This window comes from Dermacentor variabilis, unplaced genomic scaffold (genome assembly GCF_050947875.1).
Source record: "Dermacentor variabilis isolate Ectoservices unplaced genomic scaffold, ASM5094787v1 scaffold_12, whole genome shotgun sequence".
Lineage (NCBI taxonomy): Eukaryota > Metazoa > Arthropoda > Arachnida > Ixodida > Ixodidae > Dermacentor > Dermacentor variabilis.
This window is the reverse complement of record NW_027460280.1, coordinates 34,957,502-34,973,337: the sequence shown is the minus strand read 5'-3', so window position 1 is coordinate 34,973,337 and position 15,836 is coordinate 34,957,502. Positions and strand designations below refer to the sequence as shown.

The 15,836-nt window shown below is 46.3% G+C and overlaps 1 protein-coding gene across 1 annotated transcript in view; it reads right to left on the bottom strand.

Moving 5' to 3' along the window:
* The window catches only part of LOC142566232 (cell adhesion molecule Dscam1-like), a 706,104-nt gene that overhangs the window by 193,538 nt on the left and 496,730 nt on the right, over nucleotides 1-15,836 (bottom strand). The window contains exons 5-6 of the mRNA XM_075677073.1: nucleotides 14,465-14,634; nucleotides 6,403-6,526 (exon numbers count right to left, since the gene is read on the bottom strand). Coding sequence (XP_075533188.1) covers nucleotides 6,403-6,526; nucleotides 14,465-14,634 — 294 coding nt within the window. The remainder of the gene's footprint in view (nucleotides 1-6,402; nucleotides 6,527-14,464; nucleotides 14,635-15,836) is intronic.

The following is a 15,836-nucleotide window of genomic DNA, read 5'->3' as shown; positions in this document are numbered from 1 at the left end:
TGACGCAAAATGTCTGAGGGAGGTTCCTGCAAACAGCGTAAATTAATAGTTTTGAAAAGAAAGTTTAGTACACTTCGGCCTGGGTGGGAATCGAACCAGGGCCTCCGGAGTACGAGACGAACACGCCTCCTCGGCCGGCTCTGGCTGAATAAAGGAGTGGCCTAGTGTGTGCGTCATTGGGCACGTGACGGCGCAGCCAATGGGGAAGAGGTGGCGCCACGTATTGAGTGTATGAAATGGGCCCGCTGCCTCCCATGCGTCACGTGCTCTTGGGATTCCATCGGTGATGTGTCTGCTGCGATGGACTCTCGATGCGATGTCTCTGCCAAACTTTTATTTTTAATTTGGTTAGGCGACGATGACGTAATTTGTGTAACGTTTTTCTGCCATGACTTTCTGCCATTTGCGTTCTGATGACGGCGAGGTCGCACAATGTGCCAAGTAATGCTCTCGCGTTTAAAACTTGCGCTTTCCCTGGAAACGTACACACTTGCTCGTTAGTGTCTGGCTTCTCCTCTATAAGTTCCGTATTGAGGTAGAGCACGCTTCGCAGGACTTCGCTCCCATATTTTTGTTTGAATCTGAAAGCTAATGGTTCGCATTATTTCCCCGAAGAAAATGCGATCAGGACGAGGTGAAAATAGCAGAGGGCTACTCAGGGGAGCCCATTAGTGCCGTCTAAGATAGAGCGTCATACTAACGGGAAAGGCGTGCGCGGCGTATCACTGGCTGCCGGAAATGCACAACGAAAACAGCCAAACAGCACTGTTGCCCTGCGCTGAGCGAATGTCTTTCGCAGCTTGTTATTTTAATTTTTTTATTCCTTGAGTAGTTTTTGTGGTTTGCCATGCACCGCCGATTCAGGAGAGTAATGAGAAGTGGCCAATCCCTAATTCAATCACGTGGACAAGCGCGGGAAGGACGTACTACGCTTTCTCGAATTAGCTGGAATCAAGTATCAGACCCGCGGTGGCGTAAGTGTAGACATCACGCGGATTTCGAAACTATCACATGACTGCCGTGGCGGAAGGAACGCGGGTAAGCATGGTTGCGTCAACATTGACATGTTATTTTTCTTGTCTGCGTTGAGGTTGATGTTGTCTTTAAAAGACATGGCACATATCCAGGGGAGGAGCTGGCTTGACGAAGACCACGATAGACCCCTCCCCCCTCCGGTTGGGCGGGTGGGGAGTGTTCTGTTTTCTTTAGTGTTCTTTAATTTAACCTGTGACCTGGATCACAGTAGCGCAATGCCATAGCCACTGCGTTACCGCTGCGGGTATTCGTGCCTCCGTTTTTCAGATATTTTCCAGGTCATGTTATCCTTGCTCGATATAAGATATTTTCTTGGTCACATGTGCATGGTCACATTGAGAACAGAAAGAACTTACAACAGCTACCACTGCAACAAAATAATCAGAGAGAGAGAGAGAGAGAGAGGGAGGGAGGGAGGGAGGGAGGGAGGGAGGGAGGGAGGGAGGGAGGGAGGGAGGGAGGGAGGGAGATAGAGAGATTTTAACAAAAACAAAACCATGATAGGGTCAGTAAATAAGAGTTAGAAAAAAATTCAGGCCGAACACATTCTTGATCTCTATCGATGATTTCCAAGTTTTGGACAACAGTGCATTGAAACACAGCACATGGTATGTACGCATATACAATGAGCAGGTCTCTTTATTACAGATTACGACGCATCCATGGTTTCGTATCCTTGCGTGATTTCATATACAATACTAGTCCGTAGGCGGTAAAGCATGACGCGTACTTAACGGCTTTCATATTGAGAATACCCAAGGTGCACACGTGATCGATATGTCCACTGAATCGGCAATCCAGTTGCGTAGCAAAACTGCTCTTGCCATTGCCGAAAGGTCCTGTACTGACGATTTCCGCGAGTTAGATCACTTGCTGCAACGTGTATGCGTCATAAACCACGAAGGGAAAATCACCATACTGTTTCAGCAGCATGGCTGCAAAGAAGAAAAATAAGAAAAAAAAAATGAAAGACAGCCACGTACTGTGTCTCAGCGTATCTTTCACTGCCATCCCGGCACGCCTTGTGCGCCCGTTGAGTCATGCGCCATTCATGCTTTTCTACTGATGTCTTTTTTTTCATTTCTCATGTTGGGCGTTCTCATTGTTGTTGTTGTTGTTCTCGTCGTGATCGTCGTCATGTATAATATTTTCGGACGTACTCAAGAGGAGATATTGGTCAGGCTTCACCGAAGAAATAACACATATAATCGTATCTCCCCTCTGATTTAATAATAAGTAACACAAATATTAACGCAGATCTGTTTGACGGTTTCGCTTCCTACTAACTTGTCGTCGAAGCCTGTGGTCTAGCTTTTGTCGCAGGTGGCATCAAACTGAATCAGAAATGTTTGAAGGAAAAAACAGTCTAGAAAAGGTTGCTTCTCTGCTGTGTGCCAAGATCTTTGTGGTTTCACGAGTGCCGCTAACCAATACATCCAGAAAAGAACCACCCACCATTGTGTACCTTAATATTACTTTACCTTCCTCGCGCCTCATTTACCCCCTTGACTTCCGCAACATCGCCCTGCCTTTGCTTCCAGTATCCTGCTGGTGATTTACAGTTAGAATTTAAAAAATATACGTCTCGGTCTCCAGCAAAGTTTCTGCCAAACCTGCAATGAAACTGTCCCGTCTGGCGAAGGTTTGGAATGTCGTGCTGTGTTCCTTGAATTCGAATCACCTCCAAAATGTCTGGAAGTTTTAACCAGGATCGTGGCATCTGAGCTATCCTACTTTGACTCTCGTATCAGATAGGCGTGAACTTTTCTTCCCTGGTAACCAAGTTCCAAGAAAAAAATTGCTTTATACCTCATTTGATTGGGATAATAAACTTCACACACATTTTTTTTTTCTTGAGAGCTCCAGTTCAAATCCGAAGGAGCAATATCTTTTTAAAGCTGTTTTTCGTCGCGCGCACATGCCGAGTAAAACCTGATCTGTGCGAGACCAGTTGGGATTTCCCAAACAAATGGTGGTGAAGGGATGACTGAGACGAGGTAGCAATTGAAAGGCTACCAGAAAGAAACATGGAATAGAAAACAAAATGCTGCTGAAGTGAAGACGGCAAGAAAATGGAAGCGAAAATAAATGGCACCGCCAAGCTCGCGACGACCAGTAAAATAAAAGAAATGAGGAGCACGCAAAATTATTTTTTATTATTGTTGATCTTCAATAACCTGGAGTGGGAGCTCTCGAGGCCAGAAAAGGGCAGTCGCGCTGCATTCGCCATGTTTTATGCCAGGAACCATTTCGGTATAATTTCCGGCACAGCCAGTTCTCTCTCATCGCGTTGCTGTTGATATAAGGACGACCCGATGGCGACCATTCGTGCCAGCTAGTAGTCGTATATGTTTATAAGCGCCACGTCCAGTGCCGACGGAGGTCGGCCTTCGTAACACATTTGGCAGGGCACCTGGCGAGAAGACGGAAGTCCTCACTAAGGCAGGCAGTTAATCCTCTCGCCAGGCGCAAAGCCAGCGCTGTAGAGCGGCTTACCCAACCCTCTGGGAACGGGCGCACACAAACGTCCTCAGGCGTGCAGCCTTTCCCGTCGAACCCCGACCGTCATCCTAGCCCCTAGAAAAGCAGCCTGGCCAAAGTGATTTCAACAAGATTGGCTCTCGGCTCAAGCAAGATTTCCTGGCGACCATAAGCCGACCTACTCGGGACGCTTAACAAAAATTGCTTCCGCGCCGTTTTATTCCTTTTTTTTTTCTCCGGGTTCCATTTTGCACCGGCTTCGCGCTGCTTATTTTGTGATTCCTTCCTCATCACTTCTTTCTTACTTCTTCGCCCCCTCTTCAGGGCTCTTGCCGCTTATGCCGGCGCTTCTGACGGTTGCCACGAAGAAGTGTATTCCCGGCGACACAATCGAGGATTGCCGCCTGAGCCGCCACCCGTCTTGCGTCTCGCTCCATGTGCCGGCGAGACCCAAGAAGAAGGCACCGAGGACCCGACGGCCGGCAGGATTTTCGTTATTGAACCACCCCGGCTGGCAGACGCGAGAGAGCAGGGCGATGCGGTCGGCACGAGGCTCCACTTAACGCTAATCCGACGAGGAAATGTTTACACCTGCGCAAGTCTTGTTGTCTCTGGTGTTTTTGTGGCCGCCGCTGCTTTCGTTATTTGCTGCAGACGAACCAGCCGCCTGGGAACACAGACACCGGGGATAAAAAGGCACGCCCCAGCGTATACCGGGAGGGCTCAGACGGGGATCGGTTCACCGGGTGAGGCTCGACTGGGCGGCATCGAAAAAGTGCACTGCCTGGCACTGGAAAGGATCTACCTGCGTATGCGCGCTAGATAAACAGGCCTCTGCGTATACGTAGGGCTGTGACGCGCGGTGTAAAGACAACACTTTATGTGTATGACCGGTAAAAGAGTGCTATGCAATCAATGACACTGAACAATATGTCCGCAGCCAGTTTATCGGCAACAGCATTAAATACGTTGGAAGAAAGAGCGTTAAAAAATCAGTCTATGTAAAATAAGATAACTATTCTTTTTGCATGCAGCGCTGGGAAGACCGCAAGATTATAAAAACTGAGAACTGGGCAGTTGGTGTGGTTCCGTCTTAACGAAAAAGCGCGCGAAAAAAACGTAGATGAGCGAGGGACAAGCGACAAACACGGGCGCGCGTGTTTGTCGCTTCTCTCTTTCTCGTCTACGTCTTTTCCGCGCACTTTTTCGTTAAGATGGGACCGCAAGATTAACTGACAAATAAATCAATACAAGGAAGCGTGCTGTTTGCTTCGCTCAGGTTTCTCAGAAGCGGTCTGCATGCATAGCATTTTTCGTCCCTATACTGCAACATACATGTCTGTCTTTTCCGGCGTTTCCATTTCTCGTGCGCCCTTGTCATTTCTTATGTGCCGGCATTCGGAGAAGCATGCCATTGAATATGAAAATCACATTTCTTAGTTTTGTTTGTACGAGTTATCAGAGCTACTTCACAGGTCTCAGCAAAAATTGCAACGACGAAACATGGTCGAGCTTGAGGGGCCAAATGTGCAACACCACCACCTCCGGCATTGCACCTGATCTAGCGCGAAGGAAATAAATAAAACGCGTGTGGGAAGAAAGAAGAAAAAAAGAAACAAGGGAAACAACGGTCGGCGAGCGCTGTTGCAGAGGACGTTCCGGAATTATTTTTGTCCGTCTGCTAGAGACAAGCTAAAACTGTATGTCAAGTAACGCGGTAGTTCCTTGAGCCTTGATTTTGTCGCATTTCTTTCACAACGAGGCAATTGTGCTGACGCAATCAATGATTCAGCGTGCCCTAGTCGGTTCTAATGCTAGAGCTTATCATCCAGCCCAAACGATACATTAAGGGGCCACTAATGGCCGGGCACACACAACACCAAGTGCCGCGACGGGTCCCAGGCACCGTGACTCACGTCTGTTCCCATCTGCGTCGAGGCTACGTCTAAATGCGAAGCAGAGGCCCTGACGCTCGCCCCTTTTTTAGGACGTACCGCTCATAATTGAACAGTTCAACTTTGTCGAAACATGTTCTGTGACGATTTCCTACTTCACTACAGTTACTGCACATAGTTTAGCGACTTAGTGTCTCAGGAATACTTTCATCATCCACTTTTTACTGCTACCCGTAATCACACTCCTGTGCAGAAGCTCTCTCCGAAGACTTGGAGATGGAAGAATACTTGCATTCTCCGTCACATACACCTGCGCTCAAGCACCATGAAGAACAGGTAAGCTGCATCAAGTGTTGTGCCTGCGTGCCGGCAGCAGATGCTCACCATCTGTTGTAACTATGTCCATGTACGGCGGCTACCAGAAAGAAAGCTCCTTCGCAGGAGACGTATGTTTTTCTTTATTCGAAAGCTTGGCCTGTGGAATAAAACGTGTGATGCATGCTAGTTATATGTACATGCATGATTCGTCACTTTCGATCAAGTCCAAGAAGATATATGGTGTGGACTATAGCAGAAATAAAGAAAAGGTTAGCCCAAGATAAACCAAACCCAAAGCGTGTGAAGAACATATGAACCGTAAGGCGATATCAATATGTGCAACGTCGTTCTCCTGGCTTCTGATGCTGTACGAAGGGCTGGAATATGTCCGCAATTTAACGCGCTGAGCCCAGTGTGTCTCTAAGCAATATGGGTCCAATGATGTGTTCTTCACTCGCTTTGGGTTCGGTTAATTTTGGGGCACCCTTAGTAATCTTAAAGTTAAAAAGTAACTTCTTCGCTCCTTAGTAAAGCACATTTTTGCCGGCCTACCTACACCAACTAGTCAGAGCTAAGTACTTTTTTGCGAGTATCTTTCCCAAGTTTCAACATGGCTCCTTCATTTCGTTCGAATCCAGGTAGTCAAGGTCGCTGCGAGCTGAAGTGAACTCACCTGTGACAGTGAGCTCCCGGTCGGCCCGGTCTTGGCCCAGGGAGTTGTTTGCAATGCACACGTACTTGCCGCTGTCGTGGAGGCTCGCTCGTCGGAACACTAAAGTTCCATCAACCTCTTGAACCTGCGCAGCATAAAAACGCGGAGGAGTTGCCAGTGGTGCGAAAGTACGCAGACACGTCTACGCTTCGATCACTCTGGCCGCAATATTGGGAGCTCGAACGAACCACAAATTATACTGACGGGGTTGAAAAAATTTTAATTTTTACAGCGCCTTTCACGTCTGCATAAAGAAAAGAACTAACCAAATATGAACTGTTTCAAGCACCATGCAGTATTATAGCTTGTATTCTTTTTTTTTTACCTGGATGAAGGATGCGGAAAACTATTCTTTGCTTTTCCTTTTGACAAGTTTCCCCCTTTTCGTTTTTAGTCTGTATTTATTATTCTTCACCGCGTTTCTCTCAGCCTCCCGACACTTGGCCCACGAGCCATTGGGGTGCGTGCTATGCTTGGAGTCCAGCAACAATCCTTTGTTCTCCGATTCTTCAAAGTTATCTTTCGTTATTACTATCTAGAGCCATAGACTAAGATGTCCTCTGGTAGGGTTGGGGACGGAGACCCTCCGCTACACCCTGACAAGCACAACTGATCGCATGCAACCCAATTCAAACTAATTATAAGGTTTTACGTGCCAAAACCAGGAGCTGATTATTAAGCACCCCGTAGAGGGGGACTTTTGATTAATTTTGATCACCTGGGGTTATTTAACGTGTACCGAAATCCAAGCACACGGGTCTTTTTGCGTATCGCCCTCATAGTAATGCGGCCGCCGTGGCCTGGATTTGACACCGCGACCTCGTGCTTAGCAGCGCAATGTATGACCGCTTCAAACGGGACCGTAGCATCGTGTGCCGTAACGTCCCGACACGTCTGATGGCTCTACAGTGGCTGAGAAAGTCTCAGACAGTGACTGCACCCTTGTCGTATGGCACCACCTGAAGTGTAAGCTTCTCAGGAAATGACAAAGAAGTTAGTCGATCCCTTAAAATGGACGTAGCCAATAAATAAGGTCGGTCGTCTGCGTCTCGGAGCAACATAACCGCTTACTTTATTACTTTCAACAGGCAGTTGCTAGCGCGTGGCTCATGCATGCTCAGGTAGATGTAGCTCAAACACATGGGCGAAAACTCTGAATGAGAGTCTAACCCTTTATTTGAGCTTCGGAGCTGTTCTGCGGACGCTAACGGTCGTAAAGACGTTCGCAGTATCTTGGGACCAATCTTACGAAGATTTTCGCTGGTAAGCGCCTTTCCCCATCGGCTGGCCGCCTGCGTTAGTAATTTGTCCAACATCACGGTTGGATGCCGTCTGCTCTTACGAACAATTCTAACTTAAGAACTTCCTTGGAAATACGTACGTGCCGAAGTTGCTTCATTTTGGCAGACGGAAGGGAAACCTGTACTGGAACGACGTTGGACGTTGACTACAAGGGAGAATGACCGCGGGCGTTTGGATGATACAGTTGTCGAATGACCAAAGCCCGGAAACAGAAGCAGCGTATCAGTTCTTGGCAGCTGTTGCGACGGTGATGACCCCAAGGAGATGATATACTACATCTCAACAAATTGTAAGGGAGGCACGATGACTTTTCAGAAAAGCGTGCTCAGCTTTTCAAAGTTTCGTTACCTAGCCTCTCGAAAACAATTATGACTGAAGGAATAGACATAGCAAGTGGTGACAGCCGCGTCACTAGGATGAGGTTATCCTTCTGGGTGTACAAACATTTGTTTGGCGATAATCATGAGCTTTTGCTCTCGTAGACGGACTTGAAGGCGAGACAGCTCGAAGCAAGCAGCGATAAGCACGTGGTTAGGCTGGCTCGTAAACACCATCACGCAAGGGCAGCCTCCGGTATCTAATTTGTCTTGCTACTAAGTTCGGACCACAGTGTGTCCCGCGAAGTCAGATAGGCAGGGAGTTTTTAAACACCTCATGGGCGGACCTTGTTGACTGTTCAGTTAGTCCGACTCTAAGGCGGCAAGTGCTGAGGCTCAGTATATGTTTAGCCACAGAAGTGGCAAGGTCCGGCAATAAAAATGTCCTTGCAGATGGCTCGTTCAGCTGAAATTATAGAACCGTGTTCTCACAGCCTGCAACACCCCAACGTTTTCAATATGCACTGTAAAAGAGCTTACTGATTGGAAGCTTTCATTGTTCGCCTAACTTTTATGACGTTGCTTATTTCACTCTTTCCTGTCATAACGTGGAAAAGCTGAAGGTGTTTTGTCTCACTGTGCGTCTCTTGAACACTGGAAAGGTGAAAAATTACCTGTCTGATCAAAATGCTGAAACGAAGACAGACATAAGAACTTTCATGGTATCGAGCTTATGGTATTGGACTTGGATAGTTTCGTGGTCTTAGCAAGCTTGGCGCGTCATAACGTTAAGCTATTCCAGACTTTTCTATTCGAATTCTGTATTCAACTTTCCGGGATTGGTCAAAAACTTTTTTGAACCAGTCCCACTTTGCCTGTATGTCAAGCGACGTCACGAAAACCGCGATAGCTCTCCTTCTGATATGACGCGCAAACACTGATTATGCACGATTGAACCGAACAAAAGAAAACTGATTCGACGCCTTTTCGCCATTAGTCCTCGGCTATGGATCAAAAGTTTTCGAGCTGCACCCACTTCACCTCGCTGTCACGCGGCGTCACAAAACCGCGAAAACTCACCGCGTCAAAGTGACGTGTACGCGTTAAAGATGCAGTATTATGCCGAACGAAATAGATTTTTTTTTCTTAATAGCCGCAGGCTGCCCCGTTCTGAAAGGAATAAAAGATGGCTGCCGCCGATCGCTCGGGCACTGTCTACTCGCACCTGCCGGAGAGCACGGGTTTATTTGCGTACAATAAAACCTTTTTGTGGCCGCGTAACGTTGTCGAGCACTTTCGGCACGTTTACATCCTCGCTCTGCCAAGTCTTCTTTGGAGAGGATCCGCTTTAGCGGCATTCTTAACCTTTCGTTGCATGGCGCCGCGATTTTCGACCAGTCACCTCAAGCTAAGTAAGGGAAAGCGGACCAATCGCAGACGCCGTCACCACCCTCTTCATTCGGATATCAATTTTTCAGTGTACTAGCTCGGCCCCATCGAATCCCTCTCCACTTGAGTGTGCTCCTCACCTCTTGTCAGCCAATTAGATAAGACAAGTCGCTCAGTGTATAGTATATGTTATTCGTTTTTAAAGCAAACAAAAGTGACCTTCTATAAACGAGGAGAGCGTTTGATTGGTCTGTTCAGACAACTCTGCGTGTCACCGCCCGATGCTTGCGTCGGCGGTTACGCAAATTAGATGTCAGGAGATTGGAATAAAACATATCGGAATAGTTTTATGTTATAGGGCCCTTGGTTACGAACACCTAGCGTGTTCCATTAGCCTTGTTATCACAAAACCGGCCTCCGTTGATAACGTGCAAACCTTTGGTACGATTTACCCCCAGAATTTTCAAGAAATTGGTGCGATCGACTGGATGCCTGAAACAACTCATTATTGGATATGTAACAAAACTAAAAGTGGACAAATACACAGGCGTGTACATGAACGGCTTTTGAACTTCATTCGACTACTGACATTTTTATTTTAGCACATTGTGTAAATTGAAATTGACACATTGAGAGCACATTGACAGTCAAGCTGACTTCTCAGCTTTTTTTCCCGCACTCCCTCACTTTATGAGTGAAATAAAGGATTATTATTATTATGATTATATAATTATTATTATATCACTTGGGTCAAGAGGCGTTAACGTCTGCTGAATTAGTCCGAAATACTGGCTATTTGGCAGGTCACACCACTTATAAATCAGGAGTTTTCTTAAGTACTCTACATTTCGTAATTTGAAAACCAGCATTGCAAATACACATTTTCTTGGAGAAATGTTATAATTAACGGGCTCTTGACATTGCTGAGTTGCACCTCCATGTGGTAAACAACGTTTACTATTTAAGGCTAGAGTATACTTAAATTATGCTGCCAAAATTATCGTCCTGTTTCCAAGGCCGGACACCTGAAACCTTTTCCGAGATGTTATGTGCATCGCGACAGCAAAGCGTTCGGACACATCCGGATGGCTGTCATCGCCGTATGTTCGAGGTTGATGTCAGTTGAGCATTGAGACTTCTCCCATGATATCCAGGAAGGTACCGTAAATTTCAGGATATTCCTTTTTATTGATTAAGACTGGTAGTAGCATTTACGCGACGGGCTTGCGCATTTTTTATGGCACATGGAATCCCAAGTCAGCTTCTTGCGCCATACACACGTCACATCTGCCGTTGGAATGCGCATGAATGACAGCATTGGCAGCTTCTGTTATATTCGCATAGCAGGTCTTTGCAACCGATCTAAGTATGTTGCAACAGAACTGCGTGTTGGCCTAGTTGGTGTTTGCTAAAAGAGATGTTTTTTTTTTTGCCGCAAGTTAAAACACACAAAAGCAAGACACATAAAGGCAACACGGGCGTATCAATTTGCGCTTGGACTCGAGCATGCCACGACCGCCTGGTGACTGCGTGCACTCATGCCTTTACTTTCACTTGTCATTGTTGTATATAGTACCGATCATTATCTTCCCCTTCTGTTCCCCTCAACGTACAGAATTCAGCGACAGTAAGTAATCTGCCTGAGGCTCTCCTGTCAACCTTTTATTACGAATAAACGTCTTCCATGCATTTCTTTTTTTACACCTCAGACGTTGCGAGTGCGCATAAGAAAAAAAAAAGTCTGGAAAAGTAGAGAGCGCCAATGATTCTAAACAAGCAATTCATGTTAGAGAATAAATTAATTCAATTAAAAAGTGACTTTTAGAGCCCGACAATATTAAATAAAAAACGGTAGGCGACCCTAGTCTTTGACTTAGGTGTCTCTCAGTGGCACTCGCACCTCTGCTTTGGCGTTCTTTAGGCTAACTTTAGGCGAACGCAAAGCACAAACCGAACTTGGAGGCAACTGTTTTTCATTAATTTGCCGGTTAGACATCATGCCACCTTCTTGTGTGTGACGCCATTAGTGGCGTCATTACTTTTGCTTTCTACTTCGGGGTTTCCGGTAACCTCGAAAAAGTCGTGCTCACATGGCGCGTCTCCGAAGTCTACGATTGTGTGTTTTGGTGTGCGGTATTCACTAATTTCTAATGAATTTTAATTATTCCATACATTTCAGTAATTCAACTTGTAACTAAACTTATGCTCTGATGTCTTATCTATAATGAAACCTATGAATTTGGTAATGTACTATTTTTTAAATTCTATTACCTGATTTATTTTGAATTTCGTCCCCTGTCGTCACAGTGATTTCTAATTAATTCAAATTATTTCACCCACTTCAGTAACTCATCTTGTAACTGAACTTACGCTCTGATATCATATCTATAATGAAACCCATGACATTTGTACCGTACTGTTTTCTAATCTCTTTTTCTAAGTTATTTTGAATTTCCTCCCCGGTCGTCTCAGGAGGTGAAACGGGTGTGCTGCGCAAGAAACAAGAGTGTCACTCGATGCTCGTGCCACTTAAAAAGAAAAAAAATGTATAAAGCGGCATTACTTTAACCTATAACTGACGTATGAGCAGCGAGACGTTGCTTGGAAAAATAATGTGATATCGTAAAATTCCAGCCAATAGGGATGTCGAACGTACTATTGACGGTGAAGACCAGCCAATGGCAAACAGCACCTCCGAACTAAATAAATCAGGCCCCGTATTATCAGCATATGTAGCCTCGTCAAAAGAAGGCCCTGAGGATTCTTTTAAATGTCTAATTGTCCACTTTACTGCACACACTTTTGTTTTGTAGATGCAAGAACAAATGTTTCACGTACTTCAATTATCAGCTTGAACTGTGCGTTCTCTAAGGCCAGATGATTTGAATTTGCTACACCATCTTAATCGGCTGAGATGTTTATCGCGCATTCTAATGCGTACTATCCTGTTTACATAGCAGTTACCTAAATGACAGCCACAGAACAGACGCGATGGATGGTAAACAAGTTTGCCTTCATACTTTGTTCGTTTTCATCCAAGTCCCATGGCCGCAAAAGTGGCCCTGCAGTCTTATATGTACCAGTTACTCATCGAAAATAAAAAAAAAAGCTCTCTCTATATATCCAGATGGAACAGTGCCAGCAGATACGCACGCAAAAATGAAGCAAGGCACAAGGCCCAGCACTCTCCCAACAGTGTGGCGGAATCCAGAGCCTTCTTTGAGTGTCCGTCATCGACGCTGATAATCCGAACGTCTCTCCGCCTAAAACCTGGCTTACGCGGGCCTAGCCCCGGACTGGAGAAACGTTTGCACAGCGCAGCTGGCTGTCATGACAACGAGCGCATGCAGCGAAACCAGTAAGCACGCTCGCGTCCACTCAGCGCCCGCATTCGAGGAGAAGGGTGCTCCCTTCGCGGCGCACTTCGAGGCGAGCGCGCTTCCTTGGTGTCTCGCCGAGAGCGTGTCGTTCGGGCAGTCCGAGGCCGCGCGCTGTCCGCGTCGCTCGTTATCCGCGCGCGTCGCGCGCTGCCGCGTTATTAAGGAGCGACGCTCCGGTGTCTCGCGGATTGGCGCCGCGCCTGCCTGAACTGCGCAGCGACCCGCGACCGAGCAGCGCTTGCGGGCGCCGGCCCCTGTGAGGGCGCTCCTAATCAACGCTTAATTAAACTGCGGCACACACAGCTCCGCTTCTCTCAGAGCGTCGTCACCTCATTCTCGAAAACCCGAGAAGACACTTCGGCCGCGGAGAGATGTGGGGGTTCTGCGCTTTTCTGTGACCTCTGGTCGCGCCTGCTTTTGGAGGGAAAATATTTCTGTGGCCAATGTGTTGTTATAAAGAAGCTGATGACAGAGAACCGCCTGCAGTTCAGTTTGTCTGCGGTAAGTTCCGCAACAGATAGTCTTGTCTGTCGTCCTGGTAACCCATCCGCATCTCGGTCATCGTTTCGATTGCCCAAGATTCAGAATTCTTTGATACATTGCGAAACAGAACATGGCTATGAGGGTAAATGCGTCCGAAATTTCAGACGGCGCAGAAAAATTCTTTATTTTTATTTTGGTAGGCTGGAGATTTCGCCGACTGGTGTTGGGAAAGTTTCGCTGTCTGCGTCCACCGTCAGATTGCCCCATGATGTCTGGAATTTTGATCAGAATTACTGTGCCTTAATAGGGCAGTTTGGAAAGGCCTCGCTCAAAGGTAGAAAACCAAACAAAAACAAAACAGCTCCTTGCATTTATGTGTATGTGACCGTCGGACGCAATAGAAATGCAATGCGTCTGTTATATATGTTTATAATTTTATACTGACAGACGAAACACTACCAATGCATGGCGTGGGAAGCTCACGGCAAATCGACATTTTTGTCTATAGGTTCCGTTGTTTCAGCCTACAGCGCGACGGCCGCAGTTAACGGCTAAAACGAGGGCTGCTTGGCATTCTTGGCATGAATACACAACGTGGGGAGAAAGATAGTTATGATGAGTGAAGCAAACGGCTGGTTTAAATTTCTGCCTCGCTCGAAAGGGATTCCCCCGCCTCTAGCTATATACTCTAGAGCAATGTCTCTCAGCGATGCTTTCATGGCGATATTACATTGCGTGCTGATGAATATTACATTCCTGGGTTGTTCCAGGAAGTTCCACGGAGAAAGCGCCAACATGCACACAATGTTTAAGCTTAAGGGCATAAGCATTAGTCCCAAAACTGTGCTAGCACCAACAACCATTACAACCACTGGCCGCATGAATATAGTGACGTTAGTTTATAACGAAGGTATGTTCTTTGATAAAGTTTCGCCGTGGTTATTCTAGAAGAAGCACTTGCTCGCTAGAAGAATTACACATTTGGCGTACTTAAATTAAGCATTGGCTTTCCTCTTTCATTTAGTTAAATATTACATTCTTACTATGACGCATAGAAACAGCAGAAGCATATCACCAATAAGAAAGCACTCAATCAAAGTACCTGGTGTTTCTCCGAACTCTTGCAAGTTACTTTCAGCGTGCCGTGCTCACCTTGTGACTGAGGACCACCGGGTGAATCTGGGAGCCGGTGAGCTTGTACCAACGATAGTTGGGCGGCGGGTTCCCGGTGGCGGCGCATGGGATCTTGGCCAGCGTTCCCTCGCGCACCCGCACCCGGCCCTCGTACTCGAGAAGCTGAGGAGCCGAGTGGCCTTTGGTCTCTGCGCGGCAGGTTCATCAGCGTCTTAACCCACACGTACCCGTATTTATATATGTATATATATGTATATATATCCATATAAGCTGGAGGCTTACGAAAAAGGTTTTACTTAAATTGAGGACGGTGCAACGAGCTATGGAAAGAAAAATGATGGGTGTAACGTTAAGGGATAAGAAAAGAGCAGATTGGGGGCAGGGAACAAACGCGAGTTAATGACATCTTAGTTAAAATCAAAAAAAGAAATGCACATGGGCAGGACATGTAATGAGGAGGGAAGATAACCGATGGTCATTAAGGGTTACGGAGTGGATTCCAAGGGAAGGGAAGCGTAGCAGGGGGCGGCAGAAAGTTAGGTGGGCGGATGAGATCAAGAAGTTTGCAGGGACAACATAACCACAATTAGCCCATGGCCGGGGTAGTTGGAGAAGTATGTGAGAGGCCTTTGCCCTGCAGTGGGCGTAACCAGGCTGTTGATGATGATGATAATGATGATGATGATGATCCATATTTAAGTTAATTAAATCTATTGATTAGATCTCACATGACACAGTTTCACTGGGATAGTGACAGGGACCATATGGTCGTGGCCTGCTGCTATTTGTATTGGCCACATGAGATATGCATTAATGTGCACCTTAACAACACGGGCTTTTTGGCATACTGGCCCCCTCAGAATGCGACCGCTACAGCTGAGAATCGCAACCATGACAACAAAAGGCTACGAACACCATAAGTTGATTGCGTTTGAATCTTTATAACACTAAGCAACTTACAATAAATTATTCAGAACATTAGAGAATCCGCTTATACGTTAGAAAAGTTTAGAACGAGAAGATTTGAAAATTATTTTTTTCGTTTGCACTGCTTTCGAGCAAAGCATACAATCTACGTATAACAATGACTGGTCACAAGACAGATTTAGAACTGCCATGAGCTACGCAAGATTTGTTTAGGTGGCTTACATGGGGGGATCGCGAGAGCCACTTCACTGTGCTTTGCCTTAGCTTGCGGAAGCAAAAATGCCTGCATTTCTCAAGATCGTGGGGTTGGTACAGGACGTGTTGTCGCTAGCCGGTTGTGAAGTCACGCCGGATACTTTGCTTTGGCGGAGAGAAATAACTATTCGAAGAAAGTGTGCAAAGAATAATACTTCAAAATGCGTTCCCCGTTGCAACATTATTCTTCCAAAGCTAAAAATTACAA